The sequence below is a fragment of the Eublepharis macularius genome, chromosome 6 (assembly GCF_028583425.1).
Source record: "Eublepharis macularius isolate TG4126 chromosome 6, MPM_Emac_v1.0, whole genome shotgun sequence".
NCBI classification, from domain to species: domain Eukaryota; kingdom Metazoa; phylum Chordata; class Lepidosauria; order Squamata; family Eublepharidae; genus Eublepharis; species Eublepharis macularius.
In genome coordinates this window covers 127,146,712-127,168,774 of record NC_072795.1, presented here as the reverse complement: position 1 = coordinate 127,168,774, position 22,063 = coordinate 127,146,712, and the positions used below count along the sequence as shown (strand labels likewise).

Sequence of the window (22,063 nt, the reverse complement as noted above, 5' to 3'; positions counted from 1 at the left end):
TGTGTGTGTGGGCGAGCGTGTCTTTAAACATACATACATATTTCATTGTGAACAATTTTGTGGCATGTAGAATAGGCCCACATCGGCCCCGTCTCTCGTCCAGCTGCATCGAAATACTACGCTTTTCACCCGGGTGTTTTCTCTGCTGTGGATTAGTCGGCGACCTTGGCACCGGCGGGTTGCTTTGACCCCCGGAAATTCGTCCCCCGGTGTTACAATTAGCTGACCCACAGAACATTTTGGGCCCAAACGTTGTCTCGTTAGAAACACCGGGAGGACGCGGGAGGGGGGGGGAGATCCTCCGCCGAAGCGCCCACTTGGTTTAGGAGAGAGAGGCCAATCTGGTCTCGGAGAGTCTGGCCTTCTCTGGCTGTTCCACAAAGAGGTTAGTTCGTGGCAGATCCGCGGAGAGGGGCCCCTTAGCGCAGCCGGCACCGGAGCGCAGCCACGGGTGCCGGCCGGGGGAAGCTGAGGCCCAGGGCCGGCTCCTGCTCCCGGGGCGCGCTGCGGCTGCCGAAGGCGCCTCGGTTGCTTGGGTGCCCGCGGCGGAAGGGCAGCTCCGCGCCTTTCCTGCACAGAATAAAACAAAAGGCAAAAGTTGCGCAGGCCAAACCGAGAGGCAAGGGAGGCCGCCAAGCGCCCCCCGCCGCCCGGCACCTGCCCAGTCGGGGCCTCCGGAACCTGCCGCGGCTCCCAGCGCGCCTCCGGGCCTGCGAAGCCAGCGGGCGCCCCTCCGAACCGGGCCGGCGGGGACTGGGCCCTGGCTGCCGGGAGGGCACCGCTGGCGAGCCGCGCGTCCTCGGCTCCGCGCGCCCGGTTTGGGCCGGGGAGCAGCCGGTGGCGCCCGGGCCACGGCGGCAACTCTCGAGCCCGGCGAGCCGCGGCGACTCGGGCAGGGAGGCGCCGGCTCCGGGCGCTCCGCCGAGGCCTCCCCGGGCAGCCAGTCCCTCCGGCGGGCAGCGCTTGCCCCTACCGGCTCCAGCCCGGCCGGCGCTCCGCGGCCCAGCTCGGCCCCGCCGCCGCAGCGTCTCCAGGCCCCGGGGCGAGTGGCAGGGCCTGGCCGGGCCGCGTCCCCTGCCCGCCGGCGGCACTTGGGGGGGGGGGGCGAGGTGCCGGCCGGGTCGGGCCGGGCCGGGCCGGGCCGGGCCGGGCGCGGCGCCTGGGCGAATCAGAGAGTGGAGGAATCTATTGCCTTTGTCTGACAAGCCATCCATCTCGCCGCCCGCCCGAGAGGAGGAGGAGGAGGAGGAGGAAGAGGAGGGCGGCCGCGCGGCGGAGGGCGGGCGGGCGGGAGGGAGGAGGGAGGAGGGCGGGGGCGCGCCGGCGGGGGCTTTGCCGCTTTTAGAGCCAGAGACACTGGCGGCGGGCGCGCCATTCTCCCGGCACCGCTCGTGGCAAGCACATCCCCGCCTGGTGCCGAGAGAGACGCGAGGGGGCGGGCGGGGGGCGCCCAGGCGGAGGAGGAGGAGGAGGAGGAAGAGGAGGAAGAGCAAGAGCAAGACGCGCCCCGGCCGGCCCGGCCCGGATTTGCCCGCCTCGGCCATGCCCGCCGCCTGCCCGGGCCCCTGAGCCGCCCGAAAGTTCCTGCGCCGGACAGCAGGCAGGCAGGGCACGGGCCCCCATCTCGCCCGCCCGCCCGGCTGCGTCGCGGCGCTTTCTGCGGCGGCCGCCACCTGATTCTCCCCCAAGTGCTGAAGTTGAACCGGAGCGGCGACACGGCGGCGTCGGCCGACTTCTTCCCCTTCCTCTGCCTCCCCATGGATATGCACTGCAAAGCAGACCCCTTCTCCGCGATGCACCGTGAGTACCGGCCGCAGCCTCGTCCGGGAGCCCCTCAACTCGCCCCCCCCCCCAACAAACCCCCCAACCGGCCCGGGATGGAGCCAGGCCCGCAGCGCCCCAACTCCCTCGCCCGCCTCTGCTCTGCGCTGCCTGCTTCCTCCGGGGAGCCCGCCTGGAGAGGGGAGCCCCCCGCCCCAAACTCCGGGCTGCACCGGAGCGACCCGGGACCGCACGGCTCTGCGCCCACCGGCGGGCGAAACTCGACCCGCCAGGAAAACGCAGCTTTTAATTAGGTCTGCTCCGACCTCTGCTTTTCAAAATTCAACCTACGGCTTAAATGCGCAGGAGAAAAACCTCCGTTGCAGAATATAAAATGTAGAGAAATCCGTCTCTCGCAAAGAATTTTTAATTTTGCCCATTGCTCGATTTGTCTGGGAAAGAACTAAAATGTCATCTTGACAGGAGCGGCGATTTGTTTTTGCGGAAAGGTTTGGGGTTTTTAAAGACCTGCTCATTCTATTGAATACCTTTGCCGAGGTTTGTTTGGGGTTTTTTGGGGTGTGGGGGGGGGGTACTTACCGTTCAAGTTAGATTCTCTCCCCTTGCCCTGTATTTTAAATGCATTCTGGCACATTATTAAACCCTTTCAGTCTAAATCCGATCTCTTTTAGAAAGGACAGGGAAAACAAGAGGAATTCGCCTCCCTCTTTATTAATTGGATCAACTTTTCCTCTTTGGCAGTAAAAAAAAAGAAATGCAAACAGAGAATCCGTTTGTGGGTTTTTGAACATGAAATGAAACTAAAAACGGGAGATGCGGATAGTATCGAGCCAGTCAATTAATAATTAAGATCAATTTGTAACTTTTGACACCCGTAACTTTTAAGCGTAAAAATAATCTTTAAAAAGAAAAAGGGGGGGAAACAAAAGAAAAAACAAGGTGTTAGGATTTACACGTATTTTGAAAGAGGAAAATGTTGGTAATAGGCCAGCAATAACTTAAATACCTTTTACGCTGATAAAATGGTTATTTCGAAGCAATATTTTCCGAGGATTTTTTTTTAAAAAATTAATATTTCGGAATACATTTATATATAACTGCGTATAGATCTGTCTTTGTGCCTGATCAAAGCGACGTTTTGCAAAACGGAGCTCCAATCTGTAATTGAATTTGAAAATATATTTAGTGGGCCTGATTAGTGACTTTAGATCCAGAACCCGCACACGGTTTGAAAGGATGTCAGGGAGTCTTCGGAGTGCTTAATTTCCTTTTACCAAACGTGTTTTGGAAAAGGAGGAATTTCGCCTCCTAGAACAGCCCGTGAGCGAGACCGAGTACAAAGGAGCAAGAAGTCCCCCGGTCCAAACCTGGCCGACGTGAATTCAAACCACCGGTAGCGTGGCTTGGAAGACGCAGGTGCAATAATCTGAATTATTAATTCCTTAATCTTTTTTTGCATCTGTTGCCTTTTAATACTCTGTAATGCGAGTTATCAAAGGTGCTTTGAATTATTCAGGAATGAGGTGCTGGAGAAATTGCCTGCTTGTAACTTTAGAGGCAACATCTGCAAACGGTGACCCAGGCAAATGAAGGAAACAAACAGATCTGCCGGGAGGAAGGCAGGCCGTTTCTGTTCCCCCCACAAGTGCGTGGAGCAAGGTGGGGTGACCCCTGTGTCCCCCCCATGTGAATTTTTTCCCCCGACTCTATCAATGCCTGGACGCTGAATACAAAGGGTAGGGGGAGAAGAAGAGACAAAGTGAATTTATGTTTGACATGCACGCCAGTCTCTGGGCACGTGTAATGTAACTGGCCGGCTCGAGAGCAGTTCCCGGCGTTGCACCTTGGAAGGTGCTGGGGGTGGGAGAGGTGAAAAAACTCTATTTGCGCAGGAGGGGCTGGAATCGATTGCAAGGCCGTGCGAGTTTCTAGCAAGTTCAGCACCAATAAGTCAGTGTCACCGGCACCGGGGGGGAAGGGGGGGGCGGCAGCGACTCCGCAAAAATACAAACAGGTCATTTTTCAACGAGCCGCAAAAGGCAAAGATCTCTTGTTTTTCCCCGCGTCTGGAAGCCGCAAAGGTTAGGTCTCCGCGGGAGCTCTTTGGCTGCGCGTCGCAAGGCGCTGTCTCTATCCACCTGGTGGGGAGAATCGCTCCGGGGACCCCCTTGGCGCTTCTTGCGTTCCTAGTCCCCGATCCAGTGAAGGGGAGGCAGGCTTGAGTCCCGCGCAGATTTCACCTGCACAGGCTTGCTTGAAATGCAGAAATTTCGCCTTCCCTGGGCCGAGGGTCGAGGCGTAAGAGAGGGACTGGTGCGAATCCGATAGAGCTAAACACAGGAGGAAATTGCCCGGGTTCTTCTCGCAGCGCAGGGCGGCAAAGCCAGGAGGGCCTTCCGCCCAAACTGGTTCCGGAATCTCCTCTGCGAAATTCACGCCCGTCCTTTGCAGGTGGCCCCTGTCGCGTCCCAAGGGACGCAGCGAAATCCGAATTGCTCTAAGATTTTTAAAGTAACCCGCATCTAGAAGCAGAGATGAGGAAGAGTTTTTTAAAAAATAAAATAGGAAAAGAGACTCTTTCAAAATTAAAACTGACCAGAGATTGATTTAGATTATTCTCCTCTTCTCGGGAAATTATTCTATGTATACGTAAAGGAAAGGAAGGAAAGAGAACAGGTCGAAAACAGATTTGAGCCTTTCTCTCGCGCGCTGTCTTTCGCGCGTCACCTGTTTTTACATCTCCATCGACTGATCTACAATTATGCAAGGCAGGAAAATAAGAAACTCGAGGGGGGGGGAACCCAGTCGAACCGAGCGGTCCCCCCGAAATAAAGAGGGCCCGGCCCTGTGCTGGTCACCGAATCAGACCCCGAGCGTCGGTGAACTCCGAAATATCCGAGGGCGTCAAGGGCAGACCCGTGTCCTGAGCAGCCGGGCTGGGTTGGGGACAAGACTGGTCTTGGGGACTTTAGGCTGAAACCTCCCGCCGCGAATAAGTGTCCCGGCGGTAGAAAACCCCGTGGGCGCCAATCTTTTCTTTCTTTCTTTCTTTCTTTCTTTCTTTCTTTCTTTCTTTCTTCTCTATCCCTCTCCCCATGCCCCTCCTGTCCCCCCCCCCCAGAAGCCTGCCCGGCGAACCGCCCCGACTAATGGCGCTTCTTGTGTGTGTGCGTGTCGGTGTGCATGCGCGTGTGAATGCGTGTCTGGCGTGCCTGGCCTTTTGTGCGTTCTGTTCTCTCTCCCCAGCAGGGCACGGGGGCGTCAACCAGCTCGGGGGGGTGTTTGTGAACGGCAGGCCCCTGCCGGACGTGGTGAGGCAGAGGATCGTGGAGCTGGCCCACCAGGGCGTGCGGCCCTGCGACATCTCCCGGCAGCTGCGGGTCAGCCACGGCTGCGTCAGCAAGATCCTGGGCAGGTAAGGGCCGGCGGCGGCGGCGGGCGGGCGAGCGGGCGGGCGGGGGCCCCTTCGCGCGTCCGCGCCGTCGCGACTCAGGCCCGGCCCGGGGAGGGGGCGCCGCGCGGCTGGCCCGCCCCGGCGCTGCGTTAATTGTCTGGCACTATCTTGCAACAGGAACCTGCTGTGGGTTCGCAAAGAGGGCGGAAAGCCAGCCCAGCCCAGCGCCGAGCCGCACTCCGCCCCATTGGCTGTGAGACCAACCGGCAAGTCTCCCTTCCCCGGGCCCTACTCTCTCGCCACCCCCAGGTCAGCAGGGACCGGGCGGCCGCAGGCTGTCCTTGCCCACCCCGGGTCGCCGCCGGCCTTTTGCCGCGCGGGGCTCCGAGGAGGGGGGCGGGGGGAGAAGTAGCGCCGTCGCCCCCCAGAGCGGCCGGGGGGCGCGGGGGCGCCGGCCCCCACCCCAGGAAGGCCCCGGGGGCGGCCCCGAGGAAGAGATGCGCTTGTCTGGGGACCGGGAGAGGCCGGGGCGCCCCGGGGTGGAGGAGGCTGGAAGGGAAGGGAAGAGCCCCTTAAAGGCTGGGGGTGCCTGCTCCCCCCATCCCACACTGCAGAGGGTCTGCCTAACTGATGCCCCTTGTGAGATGCTGGGGGGGGGCGAGGGATGGGGCAGGTGAGCGCCTGCCGTTGGGGGGGCGAAGCCGGCAGGGCAGGCCTGCGGAGATGTCGAGCACCTTCACAGTGCCGGGGGGGGGGTAGGTGGAGGGCTTTCTCTTGCAGATCCCCGGCGGCTCTTCGTGCCTGCCGGGTGGGCGACAGGGGCGGCCGTCAGGGCGCGGGGGTCGGGAGCATCCATCCAGGGCTCCGCAGCTGACCCCGACTTTGCCCCGGCAGGTACTACGAGACCGGGAGCATCAAGCCCGGGGTGATCGGCGGCTCCAAGCCCAAAGTGGCCACCCCTAAAGTCGTGGATAAAATTGCAGAATACAAGAGGCAAAACCCCACCATGTTTGCCTGGGAGATCCGCGACCGGCTGCTGGCCGAGGGCATCTGCGACAACGACACGGTCCCCAGCGTCTCCTCCATCAACCGGTGAGTCTCAGTCACGCACCACTTTGCCCCTGCCCCAGCCCACCCCTTGGCACCGCTGCCTGGCTTCCCGGCAGTGCCCTCAGCCAGCCCGTGGTGCCAAGGGAAGGGGAGGCGGGGGCCTTACTGTATCTATTTATTAGACACATTTCCGTGCCGTCTCCCCCCACCCCAGTTCAGGGTCCCCCAGGCAGCAATGCAGGACCACTCCCAGCTCTGCCTCCCCAACAGTTCCTTTGCCTTCCCCTTTTCTTTCCAAGCTACCCGACTGTCTCCCACCTCCTTGGGCTGTCATTGCCGGAGATGTTTTTCCCAGGAGGGCTTCTGTAGTTTGGCTGTGCTGGACTTTGAGAAGTATTTGGTTCTGGGCTTGTCTGACTTTTGGAAGAAAATCTTAAGGAAGATTGATGGTGGTAAAACCCCAGAGAGAGCCCCCCCCCTCACCGGTTCAGCTTGCTGGGGGAAGCGACAGAGAGGCTGGGGCGGCTTGGCTTGGTAATTAAACCTGGAAAGATGAAACGCGGCTATATGACAAGGCGCTGCCCTCCCTTAAAGTTGGAACTATTTCAATAGCAAATGGCTGTCAGCTAAAGCAGACAGACGTAGCCCACCCCCCTCCAAAGAAGGAGCCTCTTCTCTCCCCCCACCTCTGGGCATGGAAAATTTCCTCCCGGAGAAAGTGGGAGTCTTTCTGTGAAGCTTTGGAAGTGTTGTTTTCTGAGCTCAAGAAATAGGGGAGAGGGTAAATGCCTGGTGTGATTTTCCAGTGTTTCACTGCCTAACTTGTGGCAAGATAACAGCTTTGTGACTTCCTCCCTATCCCTTGCTTCTCTGCCTCGGCTTCCTGCCCCCTTCCCCAGTTTGATGTTCTCTCGAGTTTCTAGATGGGTTGGGTCAAAGGGTCTCTGTGCTGCCAGGTTAATAGTGTTCTAGGCCCGCGTCTTCCAGTGTGCTTTGGTCTAGCTAGCTAGCCAGCCACGTTTTCTGAGTGATTTTAAAAAATGTGATACATGCCCAGACACAAGAACAGAATCAGATTGACCGTTTCAGATGGGGCGGGGGGGGCACCATCGGCACACCTGCAATGCCCTGAACACAAAGTAAGCAGGGGGGGGGACCACGAGTGATTCCGCACACGTTGGATAACGCACTTCCAATCCTCTTTATAGATAATTTGGAATGGATTTTTTTGTGTGTGCGGAACAAATAATCCACCTCAAATGATTGATAAAGTGCATTGAAAGTGCATTATCCAACGTGTGAGGAATCAGCCCACATTTCAACCCTACATGGGGTTTGCTGGTACGGAAGATCCTTGGGGCATTGCAGAGGTTGTCCTTTGGGCAGACAGGCATACAATTGGTGGCACTTGTTCTTCACAGGCGCACAAATGTTCAGTTGCTGCTCAGGTATTACCACTCAACTAATGCAAGGCGGTCTTCTATGTACACCACTGTTTTGGGAGTCTGAACAAACTATACTATTTGAACCTTAACGCGGCACATACATCTCAGATGGTCAGCAATGCTTTCTCTATCTCTCTCTTTGTGTGGATCTTATATAAAGAGTAGTCTGTTTCCTGCTTTTACACATAGGAAAAGAGCAGCTGCTGCAAGTACTTATGTATCTCCACGTAGAAAAATGTAAAGCAGAAAGCCGCCCTTAGAGATGTTTGTATCCAGATGGACATAACCATCTCTACAATCCATCTTTACCGCTGCTTGGCCAGATACTTAATCATGCAACTCATGGAAAATTCAGCCAATATTTTTTAAAAATCATTTTACACCAATATGCACGGAAACACTTTTTGTTAATTCCCGGGGTCTCGGTAGAAGATTTATCAAAAGGATTCTAATTGCTGGTAGGCATTTTCCGAGCTGACATCGTCTAGCAGTAGGTTTTAATATTTTTGAAAATTATTTGGAATTATCCCAAATCATCTCAAAAACAGCAGGTAACATTAACTGGGAGAATGTACCTTGGCTTTAAAAATATCCCCCCGACACACAGTCTCTCTGTAATATACTGCTCGGCTATCCCAGGAAATTATCCCTGAGTGTGCCATCTGTATTAAAATGGTTATTAAGTTATGAACAGAGTAACATAATACTGATTGGCTAATTATACGCCCTCCTAAAAAAAAAAAACCCAGATCTTTGTTCCTGTCTCAGTCAAGTACTAAAATAATAGCAGATTGACATTTGGGTACCTTTGGAGACAGTTGTGGAAGGGCAGCCAGGAGAAGGAATAGGTCAGTAGCCCAAAATGCAAGCAGAGGGATTTATTGAGAGTTTGCAAAGGAACAGCACGTTCCTCTTGCCTGAAGCGTAGTTCCTTGGCCAATGCAGAAAAACTGCTGTGACCAGCAAGGTGTGTGTATGGGGGGGGGGAATCTTTGGGGAAGCTCAGTGGACGAGTGCGCATAGGACTTATGCACACATTTCCGTCTGCACAGAGACACGCTGTACCCAGTGCACAAAATCCTTTGCGGGGTGAAGCGGTGTGGAGGTCTGATGCAATACAACATACCATCCCGTTGCCATAATGAGCTCCATACATTTTTGCACGCTTTATCTTTGGGTCCTGCAGCTTTCTGCGGTGATCACAGGGTTTGGGGAGGGAGAACGAATAAGCCCAATATATTGTTTACCTCTAATCATGGACTAGATGGTAATTCACTAGAGCAGCTAGAATCTCCCAGAATCTTCAACTTGAAAACTGGTCATTTCTTGGATCTAGCTTGTTCTGTCTGTGTAACAGGAACACTTTGACAGTGCTCTCCGTTATTTGTTTAACCTTCCTGAAATGAAGTTGATGCTGGGTAACATTTGATCGTTACATCTAGTCAAGTCCTGGATAAGAAAGGCTATCAATATTATTGGGCTACATGGGCCCTGAATATCTCTGACCCCCACCCCTGGAACTTCACTTTCAGAAAGGTGGCTTTTCCACTCTCCTAACAGTGAAAACAATGGATGCAGATTTTTAGAACAGCAGGCTCCCTTGTTGTTGGGTTTTCCCCCCTCCTTCCTTTCACTCATCAGTCTGGGAGTTAGTTCTCAGAATTTAAGGCATGCGAGAAATGACTAAGGCCATGAGCAATCACAGAGGAGAGGGGAATACCGTATCTTCTGAGAAATACAGGAGCAACTAATTAGACAGTTCGGGCAAGGTCTGGTATGTCTTCCTTTGAAGACAGTTCCCCCCCACCCATCATCTTCTAGGAGGACCTCAAAAGAGCAGAGAAAGACATAAAGGTTAAGTTTAAAAATCTGCTCTTCCCGTACTGGGAGGCTGGAGAGGAAAGCAAGGTATTGTGAGCAAGGAGCAGCTGAAAATGTATACCTTGCATACAAATTAAAAACAATCTTGTATTATTATTGTTGCCATTTTCTCCACCTTGCCTTGAAATGCATATTTTCACCATTGTTAAAAACCAGTTTGCCATGGAACTACCTCCACTGCCTCCTTGTGAAGGGACAAGGTCTATGTCACATTAGAAGTTTGTAAACCCCCGACGGGGCGTGCCAGTGACTGGTTTAAGATGGGATGGCTCGAAACCATAAAGAGCATGTTGTTTTGTAAGGGATATTTGTGGAAAGCAGAGCATTTATGTTTCTCTAAGGTATTGAAGAGCTGGCTTTTGAAAATCAAGGACAACGAGAGGCAGATTAATTGTTTCCATCAATGACTATAAGAGATTCTAAGAATAGACGCAGTTGGGATGTTTTCTCATCTCTTTTTCACAATCTGCGCAGTCCCACTTGATACATAGAAATCTTTGCCTCTCGAAGTGTAGAATTGTTGTAAATAATCACAACATAATTTTAGTATTCCTTCCGCTATATGATTATCTAGGAGAAGCAAGTGGGATATACTTGGCGTAATGCACAATGGCAGCCGGTGAACCAGACAATTAAAATGGCCAGCTATAGAAACCTTCCTGCCGCTCACTGTATCCCTACGCTGCCTCTTCTTCTCTTCTCTCCTACCCACTCAAATGCAATAGTAGTTACCGCTGGGTTCTACATGACGTTTTTAAGCACCTGTCTAGGTTAGAAACTCACTGTAAATCAGGACGGTGCAGAAATTCTGGCATTGGAAACAGCTGGAAATTGCTCGAATTATAATTGGATGAAATGTTATTCGATTTTGTGGCTTGCTTGTCCTCTGCTTGCCCCTTCCCGCCCGGTCTTTTGGTTGTTGTCACTTGAGTTACTTTTGAGATGAGATGCATTAGACAGACAGATAGAAAGCACACCAACTGGGAGGGTCCTGGTACAATTGAACCCACTGTAAGAATGTTACAACACAAAATGTTTGTGTGTTTTTAAATGGACCTCTAAATTGTGAAAGGTGTCACGGGCATTAAAGCGTTGCCATACCATGCTGCTAGGCACAAGAGGGATTTGTGGGAACACATTCTGTTTCGCAAATGAGGGGGACACGGCTTTGAGAGATCTTTCAGGATCTTGGACGGGAGAAGGAAATCGATGTCCTAAAACCGGCAATTGTCTATGAATGACTGCAGACATATGTCTGTGATATAGCAATCGATTAATAAATCTGATTAGGGTTGGTAAATTCAGAGGGCAAGTTGTAATGGAGGTTTATCATGCCCACACGACACGGAAATGTTATTAAATGGATGTTAGTCCTGGAAACAACCAAATGTGTGAAATATCGAGACTAGTACAAATGTCGGTGCCTCTCTCACTAGTGCAAGCTGGCTATTTTTCCGTTGCTTTGGTACCTTTCTTTCAGCCAGCCTCCATTCATTTCGCGCTGCTGACTTTTTATATGATTCGCTGGCTATTGATTTGCTCATTTCCCGTTGTGTCCCCCACCCCATCTTTGGTTTGAAATTTTAGGATAGTTTGCAAACGTGGGCACAAACATTGCCGGCTTTTGAACCCAACCCCATAGCTGGGCCTTTAACAGCAGGGGATAGCATTTAGCACTGTGCCATGAAAACCCCTCCTGTGCTGTTTCAATGCACTCTGGAAGGCCCAGAGGAAGGGCCGGGCAATTGTCTTCTGGTCCGTTGGCAATGGTGCATATAATAATTTCTAAGTTTGCTTTCGTTCCATGAGAAATGAGGATCGCTTGTGCCAGAACCGATCGGTCCCATTTGAGCTGTGGACCCATTCGCCATGAGCATGGGTCTTTAAGGCATGGCTGCTGTCCCTCACTTCTTTCCCTGTTGGATTCCATAGAACATGCTAGAGGTGGAACACAACACTTGTGTGGTGCCACAGCTGTATGTTGCCCCACACCAAGTCTGGACTTGGAGCAAGGTGACCTGCAGACAGGAGCAACTTCCCTTACCTTTGCAGCACCGCTAGAGAACTCCAGGGCTGGTTGATCACTCTTTGGACGGTGGCTTAGCTAGAAGAGTCTAAGCACACAGAAAGCCGTGCTGTTTACTGGGTGTGATAGATTGCAGATGTGCTGTTTTCTAATCTCATATAAGCACACTACTGGAAATTATGTTATTGGTTTTAGAGAACGCTTTTCATTACGCCATCTCAAAATTGGCTAAAGATCCTTAGTTACAATGTTTGCGGAGCTGCCTTGACAACGCAGGGATTTTTTATTAAAGAAATTCTAACACAGCTCTAGCACAACGCTTTTATTAGGGCCCACTGAAAGGCAGTACCGCTAGCTTTTGCGCCTTGCAAAACTCTTCCTCGAGCTGAAAGTAGAGCACAAAGAAGGTGGAGGGAGAGAGGTGGCGACTTTGCTGTGCTTTTTACCAGCCACTTCTTTATGATGTCTAGGTTGAGGTATAGTTCTATGAAACCCAAAAGTTTGCTCTTTACAGTGTGACTTCTGATTGGTCCAAAAATACACTGCTGCTGATACTTGAGTATTTTTCTAATACACCACCATGATCTTGCAGTCTGGTTTTACAGAGCATATTAGCCAAACACCTATCATTGTGGTAGAAAAGCATCTTTGGGAAGGGAAGGCAACCTAGTCTCCGTCTCCCCCCGAGCATGTTTTCCATAGAAAAGTACACTTGAGGACATCTTTTGGGTGGGGTAAAGCTGATCTTTGTTCCTGGTGATCTCTTCAGTGTCTCCTGCTAGCCAAATAGAGTTCAGTAGCACCTTTAAGACTAACCAACTTTATTGTAGCATAAGCTTTCGAGAACCTCTGACGAAGAGAACTTGATTCTCGAAAGCTTATGCTACAATAAAATTGGTTAGTCTTAAAGATGCTACTGGACTCTTTTTGATTTTGCTACCACAGACTAACACGGCTAACTCCTCTGCATCTTTCGAGAACCGCAGCTCTCTTCATCAGATGCAACTTTATTGTAGCATAAGCTTTCGAGAACCACAGCTCTCTTTGTCAGATGCTCAATGCATCTGACGAAAAGAGCTGTGGTTCTTGAAAGCTTATGCTACAATTAAGTTGGTTTGTCTTAAAGATGCTATTGGACTCTTTACTATTTTGCAACTACAGACTAACACGGCTAACTCCTCTGGATCTGCTAGCCAAGCAGGTCTAGCTTCTGGCAGGAGGGTGTCCCACATATACATCAAGTAGATAAAGGAGGCATATCCATTTTCTAAACAGATAGGAATTGCAGAGGCACGGGAGACAGCAGTCACGCAGGTGTCTATGGGTGCAGGTGGACTGCTTTCGTTAGTGGTGCACCAGAAAATGTTCTATTGTCTTGTGGTTCAAAAACAGTCAGACATGGGCTGTATAAGGAGGTGCTGGCATCCGTGACTACTAGGTTGGCTTCCATGGGCAAGAGGCAGCTTTGAGGCTTGGAGCAGAGTGTGGGAATGGGCATAGAGAGAGAAACAGTGCAGGAACAAATCCCACCCTGATTTCCAGTTAAATCTGATAAATCCATCCATCTCTGCCTGATTTGTGTGATGGGTAGGACTGGCCCTGGGAGGGGAGGCAGCATGGTAGAGCCCAAGCTTGTCAGATCTCAGAAGCTAAGCAGGGGACCACCAAGGAAGACGCTGCAGATCACTTTGAAAGCCCCTTGCTGGGATCTCTATAAATCATACATGCATACATATATGTAGGTACTTCAGACTGGTCCTGACCCCAAAGAAAAAAAGGGTTGTATGACATAAGGCAGTGTTGTGTAGTGGTTAGAGTGTCAGACTAGGATCTTGGAGATTTTAGTTTGAATCCCCTCTCTACACGAGACACCTCAGTGTGTGTTCGTCAAGTGTAGGGAGTCATAATGTTAGCCGGGAAGCATAGTTTAAAAAGACTGAGCCAGAAGAGATCACTCCTCAGAGGGTTTGTTAATTTCATCTTTGCCTCCCTGAAGGCTCTGTCAATTTCACCTCTCCAGTCTAAATCTGTGTGGTATTGCAACCAGAGGGCAGCGAGGAATGGAAACTGGCTGAAGCTGCCGTGCAGAGCTGAGCTTGGACCTGGAGAGGTTATAAAGGGCTGAAGTTTCTCTCCTGGCATTTCTCTGCCCCTTCACACAGCTCCAGTGTATAGCTTTTGCCCTGCTGCCGGCTCTATCTTTTTAAACTACCCTTCCCAGCTAACCTTGTGTCTCCCAATACCTGTTCTTCATGTGTCAAAGGTCTTGTGTAGAGAGATTCTCAGCCATGGAAGCTTTCCAGGTGACCATGGACCTGTCACGCGCTCTCAGCCTCACCTTTCTCACGGGGTTTTGGTGAGGACAAAATGAAAGAGAGGAGAATGATGTAAGCCATTTTGGGTTCCCTTTGGGGAGAAAGGCAGGGTGAAAATGAAGTAAATAAATATATTCATAAATAAATGGTTGGTCCTGGATAGCCCAGAGGAGCCTGATTTTGTCAGATGTCAGAAGCTAAGCAGGATCGGCCTTGGTTAGTTATTTGGATGAGAGACGTCCAACAAAGGCCAGGGTTGCATAGGCAGGCATTGACAAACCACCTCTCTTAGTCTCTTGCCCTGAAAACCCCACCAGGGGTCGCCATAAGTCAGCTATGACATGAGGGCAGGATTTCCTTCATTCAAGACTGGCGCAAACTGGTGGCGCATGCTGTAAACTTAGTCGGTCAGGGGCATTGCCATACGCTAGTGGTGTTGTGCCACTGGTACTACTGACGCAGAGTGCTCCGTGGCCGAGGAGCTGGGACTGGGTTCCTGGCTCTGCCGGGTTCCCCTGACAGTCAGCTACCTGGGATCTCCATGCTGCTGCAGAACGTTGGCATGGTAGAGATGGTACAGCTGGTGGAGCGGAGGGGGGGGAGCGCATGGCGGCGTACATCAGAGCAGAAATAGCGAAGAGGTGCCCTTTCTTTGTCAGCTCCTGAGGACAGCACAGGACACCAGATGGGAGGCTGCAGGAAGGAGGGTTCTGGTGCCAGCCTTTGAAAATTCAGATGAAGCAGACGTAGGTCCACCCCCTCCCCCCCCCCCCAATTTACATGAGAATGTTTTCTGTTCCAGGCCATAGCTGGCCTTTCCCTTTATATCAAGCGCAAGCAGGCTGCAGTTTGATACACAGGCTGGTTTGTTTGAGTTTCTGTTGGTTGCCGTATCCGGTTAGCACAGGGTGTGATGGCTGGTAAATGGAGATCCTAGTCCATGAGCCATTTCCCACACACCCTCTTTTCTTGCAGGGTGTATGTTGATGGTGCAACAACATCTGCTCCTCCTTGAGTCGGTGTTGCAGCAAAGACGAGCCTTCCCTTGAAACCGCAGGAGCCCCTTGCACGTTACGCTTTTGCCGTTTGCAGTCAGAAGTTTGCCCTTTTGTGGTGGTGGGGTCTCCCCCTCCCCACAAAAAGGTGGCATTCAAGCTGGTGGGGAAAATATACGTGGAATAGGGAGAGAAAATAGGCAGGGATATGTAGATTCAGCCATATCATAAGGGGCAGCAGCCCTACACACACTTTACTTGAAGGAAGTGCCATTTATACACTTTGAATCACTTCTGAGAAAGTACACATCAGACTGGGCTGCCGTAAGATTAGGCCACTTCCAGTTTTTAAACGATACGGGTGGTGGTTTACTATATTAATTTGTGACAGCAAAAAATGCCCAGTCATGCAACAGAGAGGCCAGAAAATGCCCCCCACAGCAGTGCAGAATTCCCATCGCTTCATCCCCCCTGCACTGATTCAGAGTCTCTGCACTCGTGTAGAGCTGTGAGCCTCGCTATATTTTGATGGAGTTGCACGTAGCATTGTCTTAAGCGGAAGCTGAATTAACATTGTAGAAACGTACTGGATATAATGCAGAGGGGGGGGGCGGTCAACTGCTTTACTGAGCTTTTCCCAGCAGAGGGCTTGTCCTCCATGCTCTGCGGCGGCAGCCGTGCTGCTGCCTTTCCTGGGTTTAAGAGTTCAAAGCCAGGAGCAGGCAGAGGAGGTGATCAAAAAGGATCAAGGAGTGCCGCTTTACTCACAGATTGGACAAAAGGGTGTTGGAGCCACCGAAGAACTATATCCTAAGGAAATGTCACTTGGGCTCTTCTTATGCTCTGTGACAAAGAGATCCTTTAACAAGCACATGCAGGGCTTTTTTTCAGCTGGAACGCGGGGGAATGGAGTTCCGGCACCTCTTGAAAATGGTCACATGGCTGGTGGCCCCGCCCCCTGATCTCCAGCCAGAGGGGAGTTTAGATTGCCCTCGAAGGGCAATCTAAACTCCCCTCTGTCTGGAGATCAGGGGGCGGGGCCACCAGCCATGTGACCATTTTCACCGAGGGCAATTAAACTTTAAAAAACTCCCCCCTTGTTCCAGCTGACCCAAAGTGACATCATTGTGCGGTCCTGGGAGTGTGCACGCATTTTGCGCGTGCACATGTGGTACCAGGGGCACTACCTCCCGCCAAGAGTTGCCCCCTGTGCGGGCAACCCACTGAGTTCCACCCCCTCTTTTCCCAGAAGAAAAAGCCGACCGTCAGATTCCCAAATGCTGTACTGGATTAAAAACCTGCTTTTCGCCCCTTATCTTGTTCCCTTGCAGAGTCCAAAAGGGAACGCAATTGCTGGAATATTTCCTCACCTTCTCACTAAATTGGAAAAAGGAAAAATATTCTGTTGTCGTGTATATTATGTATTGATTTACAATATTTATACCTCGCCTTTTGGTCCAATCAGGCCCATCATGGCAATTACAAGGAGTGCGTGTTTTAGAGTCGACCTGGAGTTTGAAAGGGAAGAAGACCTTCCATGTTCCATCTACTCCCCTCCGCCAAGTCTGCTCACATCTTCATCGTGTCCTTGGTGTTAGCAGGGTCTGTTCTGTGCCCAAGACATTCAAGGGCTGCTTGAGGGTGGCCCAATAAAAAAGGCCCCAATACCCCCTCAAGTCTCAGCCATCAGCGGCATCCTCTCCTACGCCCACCCCAACTACAAGGGTCTGAGTCCAAGCCAAACACTTGCAGCAACCATGCAGGGGCTCGGCTTAGTATTCCTGATACTAGGACAAAATACCCTAACAAAATACCCCGAACCTGATCCTGGCTGTTAGGAGGGGATCTGGACATGCAGGATCAAAACCAGAAAGCATACAAGAAACAAGATCCAGGGCAAACTCTAAGGCACAGTTCTGAGCATAGTCGTCTTGCACATTTGCCAGCAAGGGTCTAAAGGTGGGGCAAGGTCAAATCTGTGAGTTCAGTCTGGCGAGGATGAAGGCAGGAGGAAACACGGAAGTCGGAGAGAAAAGCAGGAACCAAGTAGGAGAAGAGTGGGAGAAGGTCAGTGCTAGGAGGCAAGAAAGTAGAGAAGAAGGCCAGTTGCTGAACAGGCCGCCTATACAATTCACACTGACAGCATTGAATTCCTATCAAAGACAGTGGGAACTAACTCAGATGAGTGACGATAGTCAAGAATACTTAAAAACTCTTCAAAATCACAGTCTCGGCCAAAGGCACCTGAGGAGATGCATAAACAAAAATAATATAAAGACAGACTAGACTGTCTCAGCTCTTATACAGCAAACGCCGTAAGCTAGCAATCTGATACTGCTCATAAGCGATTGCATCTGAAGACCTTATTCTAACACCTGCTCATACTAAGGTAGGCTGTGCAAAAGCACCACTTAGAAAAAGGTTTGTGTTCCCCTTTAGCAGACAAAAGCTCAGGTGAGGAGTGCAGAAATGGCCCTCTCGATGACTCACGACTTCAGTTATAAAACATATGCAGCTGGATTGGACTGGTGCATTTTTGGGGTACACTTTGAATATGTGGTTTGAGTCATTATCGCATTCAACCCGTGTTAACATTCCCAGGGATGTATCTTTGTACAAACCAACTTCTGTTCATTAAAAGGAACACTTCCATGCTACGTAATCTGAACAGTCCTGTAGTTAGAGATTCCATTCCTCCGGTGCGGGTAAAGCATCCCCTCTCCCAGCCCCCCTACTGCTCACCTGGCCAGCAGGTGGAAAGGCGCGGGAACGGGGTAAACCAGCCCCCCCCCCCCAAGAACGCTCCTGTGCACTCCGGATTGTTTCCGCATTGCGCTGGGAATGAAGTTGGGGGCCAATTTTTACCCAATTGGCATTCCCAGAGCAAAGTGGAAGCGCAGGGTAGCACGAGGAGCCAAGTGAATAAAAATTGGCCCCCAACATTAGAGGGGGGGCTGATTTTTACCAAATCAGCCCCTGGCACAACTCATTGCTTCCGTATCACGCTGGGAATGATGTCATTTCCAGCGCAATGCAGAAGTGATCCGAACAGCGTGCATGCTGTCTGCATGCTTGCGGTAAGTTCTCCTGGCACGCACCCCCAGCACCCCCCTCATCCTCCAGTCTGAGCCCCAGGGGATCTTGCAACCCTATTGGGCTAGCTTGGGCTATGCAGGTCAGGGCATACACATCTGTATGTAATTTTTCTATTCACATATTAAGATGTACAAATACATAGGTATATGTATACACACACGTACACGCACGCATATATGTGTATATACATTTGTGTGTGTATGTACATGTATATATAACTATATAGGTGTGTGTATACACACATCCCTATATACATATCTATTTTAAAAGTACATGCCCGATTTTCTCCAACTGAGGATTCAAGGCTGTTCACAAGGTAAAAATACAAATTAAAATATTTGGAGCGGCCACAGTTTGAACACTGTACTGGTTTGGATGCCTGATCTCATAAAGGATGTCAAAGAGCCGAAGAAATCCTCAGCCAAAGCAATGAAGTAGTTGGAACAGCCTCTGTACAATGAAAGGATAAACTTTGGGGGGCTTTTTAGTTTAGTAAACACAACTGAGGTGTGTGTGTATGTGTAATGAGACATGATGGAGGATTGAAACTGTGAATGATGTGGAAAGAGTGAATAGGAAGAAATTATTTACTCTTTCCAATAATGTTAGAACTTGGCTTCTCTTAGTTATATTAATTGTAAAAAGGCTAAAGGTAGTCCCCTGTGCAAGCACCGAGTCATTATTGACCCATGGGAGGACGTCGCATCCCGACGTTTTCTTGGCAGACTTTTTATTACAGGGTGGTTTGCCATTGCCTTCCCCAGTCATCTACACTTTACCCCCAGGAAACTGACTCTTCACCAACCTCGGAAGGATGGAAGGCTGAGTCAACCTTGAGCTCGCTATCTGAACCCAGCTTCCGCCAGGATCGAACTCAGGTCGTGAGCAGAGCTTGGGCTGCAGTACTGCAGCTTACCACTCTGCACCACGGAGCTTCTATTATTCTAATATTAATTGACAGTTCAGGAATTATCTGGACCAACTTAAAGAAGTACTTCTTTAAGCAATATGCAATTAAGCTATGCAGTTCCTTGCCACAAGATGTGGGTGGTGGTGATCTTTAATTTAGATGACGTTTGCATTAGATAATTTTGTGGAGAATAGGTCTCTCAACAAAGCCAAATGTTATCTCCGCACACACAGGCAGTATATCTCTGCCTGCCAGAAGATGGCCAACAACAGTGGATGACAGTCAACTTTATAGTAAAGAGTCCAGTAGCACTTTTAAGACTAACCAACTTTACTGCATAAGCTTTCGAGAATCACAGTTCTCTCTGTCAGATGCAATATAGTAAAGAGTCCAGTAGCACCTTTAAGACTAACCAACTTTACTGTAGCATAAGCTTTCGAGAACCATACCTCTCTTTGTCAGATGCATAAAGGTGATACTGGACTCTTTACTATTTTGCAACTAACTCCTCTGAATCTATGTTAACTTTATGGCATATATCTGAGCGTTCTGAAGCATTGTGCTGGATGCTCTTAGAATGCTAACCAGATAGATCCTGGTCTGATCTGGCCAGGAAATTTGGACTAGATTACCATAATATCCTTTACAGGAAGAGTGTTTGGAAACTGGTTCTCTAAAGGACTGTCTCCTACCATATATTGACATTTGATAACCCTCGCTCGTGAGGCATGGCAAGTTGAGAAGGGTGAAGGGTCTACTTTGTGGTGATGCCACATTTAGGAATACGGTTCCTGGGGAAAGCTGCTTGTTTTTTTCACAGGTGGCTTTCAATAATGGTTTTGGAGTGTTGATTGGGATGAGCTGGCATTTGCGTCTCCTATGAGTTAAAATAGAGCTGTCTACGGCTATGGTTAAGTCTCTTGTTGTTTGTTAAGCGTGAACCGTCAGTTGACTTTTCTGCTGCTGTTAAACCTGATGTTAGACACTTGGAAAAATTCTAATTGAAAAGTGGGATACCAATATTTTAAGTAAACAGAGGCAATGCACGCCGTTTTGTACATTCTTATCGACTGGGCAGTTTGCGACGATGTCATTGACGAGCCATCATTCCTTGCTCCCTTTTTGCCTTTGTAGGGTCGTTTTAGCCTTTAAAGCGATAGTTTTGTCTATATTTGGGTAGGGCGGGGTGGGGGACAGAGAGAGGAAGTTATTTTGCATGTTGTTAAATGTTTTGGCTTCTGCTTTCATCAATAACAAAGCTGTTAAACAAACAGGACGAGTCAAGTAAATCTAGAGTCTGACAAATAGAAAGAATTGCCTGATGCAATGAATACCATGTGCACAAGAAAGGCGTGAAATAATATTAGAAGTGAATGCAATAATCAGTATTAGCCTCCAACCTGAGATATGGGGATGTGAGAATTAACTTTCTCTGTGTGCTTCCACTCCGAAGTTTTGTGTCCAAATGTGAAGCCGTTTTGGTGTAGTGGTTAAGAGCGGCAGGACTCTAATCTGGAGAACCAGGTTTGATTCCCCGCTCCTCCACTTGAAGCCAGCTGGGTGATGTTGGATCAGCCACAGCTCTCTCAGAGCTCTCTCACAAGGTGATTGTTGTGGGGATAATAACATATTTTGTAAACCGCTCTGAGTGGGTGTTAAGTTGTCCTGAAGGGCAGTATATAAATTAAATGTTGTTGATGATGTTGTTATCATGCATTCATGCACCTTTTGGCTTTACCTGGGTTTTGCATGATCGTTCCAAAGCCCACTTTATGAGGATTTTTTTTTTTAAAGATTGCAGCAAAGCTGGGAGGGGGGTTGCCATAAGGACAGGAATGTTTGGATGTTTCCCTGGTCCCACCCACATCAAGATCGTTGCCCCCACCCCAGTCTCCTGGGGCAACCACACCCACAGCTTGCTATGACCCCAGAGGCTTTTTAAAAAAACGCTAAACAATATATCCATGAACCTACAAAGCTGCCATGCTGAATCAAACCCTCGGTCCATCAAGGTCCGTACAACTGGCAGCAGCTCTCCCGGGTCTCAAGCAGAAGATTTGCACATCATCTCCCCCCTGTTCCTTTTACGTGGAGATATCGGTGTTAAACCTGGGACCTTCTGCATGTTCTACTGCTGAATCACGGCTTCATGTCAGTTACCAATTTTAAAAAACAAAAAAGCCCCCTTGAGGCATGGGGTTGGATGGGAAGGCAGCTCCGAGGGGCTGGAGCAGAGAAATTGCCCTGCAGAAGTCCTGTTGCTATTCTGCTTAATCCACAGCCCTGGCGAAAACATAGGGGTAAATTGACCCTTTGTGGAAGACCCCTTTGTGTCCACCTGTTGGCTCTTGCAGTCAGCGGGTTGCATTTTGTTTTCTGAAGTTGGCAGTTGGCATTACTAGCAACATCTCGGTTCCCGAAGTGGATATGAAGGCCAAGAGTTGGTTTCTCCACGTATGGTTTGTGGCCTCCCAAGATCTTTTTCATTTGGGTTTGTAATGGAAGGATTTTCTCTGAACGTTAGGAGAAGCTTCCAAACAGGGAATGGGGAGAGGGCTTCAGTCAGAGGGTGGGCATTTCTCCGTTTCTGACTCTAGGACTTTGCACCCGTTTTTAAAAAGGGTAAGCACATCTCTGCTTCACCACTACGGAGCTCACGTAGTCCTTCAAAAAGAAAAGAGAAAGAGAGAAATTGCTATCTCACTCTGTAGCATCATCTGGTTATGTCAGTGTTTTTCGATTCCCCACCCCCCCCGTCTCAAAAATGCTGTCTTCACTCTCTAGTAGTAGTAGAGGCTAGAGATCCAGAGCATGTATCAGGTGCCACAGCCTCAGGAGTAATTGTGCCCCCCCCCCAGGGCTTTTTTTCTGGGAAAAGAGGTGGTGGAACTCAGTGGGTTGCCCTCGGAGAAAATGGTCACATGGCTGGTGGCCCCGCCCCCTGATCTCCAGACAGAGGGGAGTTGAGATTGCCCTCCGTGCCGCCGAAGGGCGCGGAGGGCAATCTAAGCTCCCCTCTGTCTGGAGATCAGGGGGCGGGGCCACCAGCCATGTGACCATTTTCAAGAGGTTCCGGAACTCCGTTCCCCCACATTCCCCCTGAAAAAAAGCCCTGGTCCCTCCCCTCCACCACTTGTGCCTTTTCAGGTGCCAAAACAGTCCCCCGTTG

The 22,063-nt window shown here is 50.5% G+C and overlaps 1 protein-coding gene across 4 annotated transcripts in view; it reads left to right on the top strand.

Annotated features, from left to right (window-relative positions):
* Nucleotides 1–1,727: 1,727 nt before the first annotated feature.
* PAX2 (paired box 2) overlaps nt 1,728–22,063 on the top strand; it is a 166,076-nt gene continuing 145,740 nt past the window's right edge. For 2 of the 4 annotated variants that reach the window (XM_054982857.1, XM_054982856.1), the window contains exons 1-3: nt 1,758–1,800; nt 5,029–5,197; nt 6,071–6,268. In XM_054982857.1, the coding sequence (XP_054838832.1) occupies nt 1,758–1,800; nt 5,029–5,197; nt 6,071–6,268 (410 nt within the window). Of the gene's footprint in view, nt 1,801–5,028; nt 5,198–6,070; nt 6,269–22,063 lie in introns of all 4 variants that reach the window. The other 2 variants (XM_054982858.1, XM_054982859.1) reach the window with 2 other exon arrangements.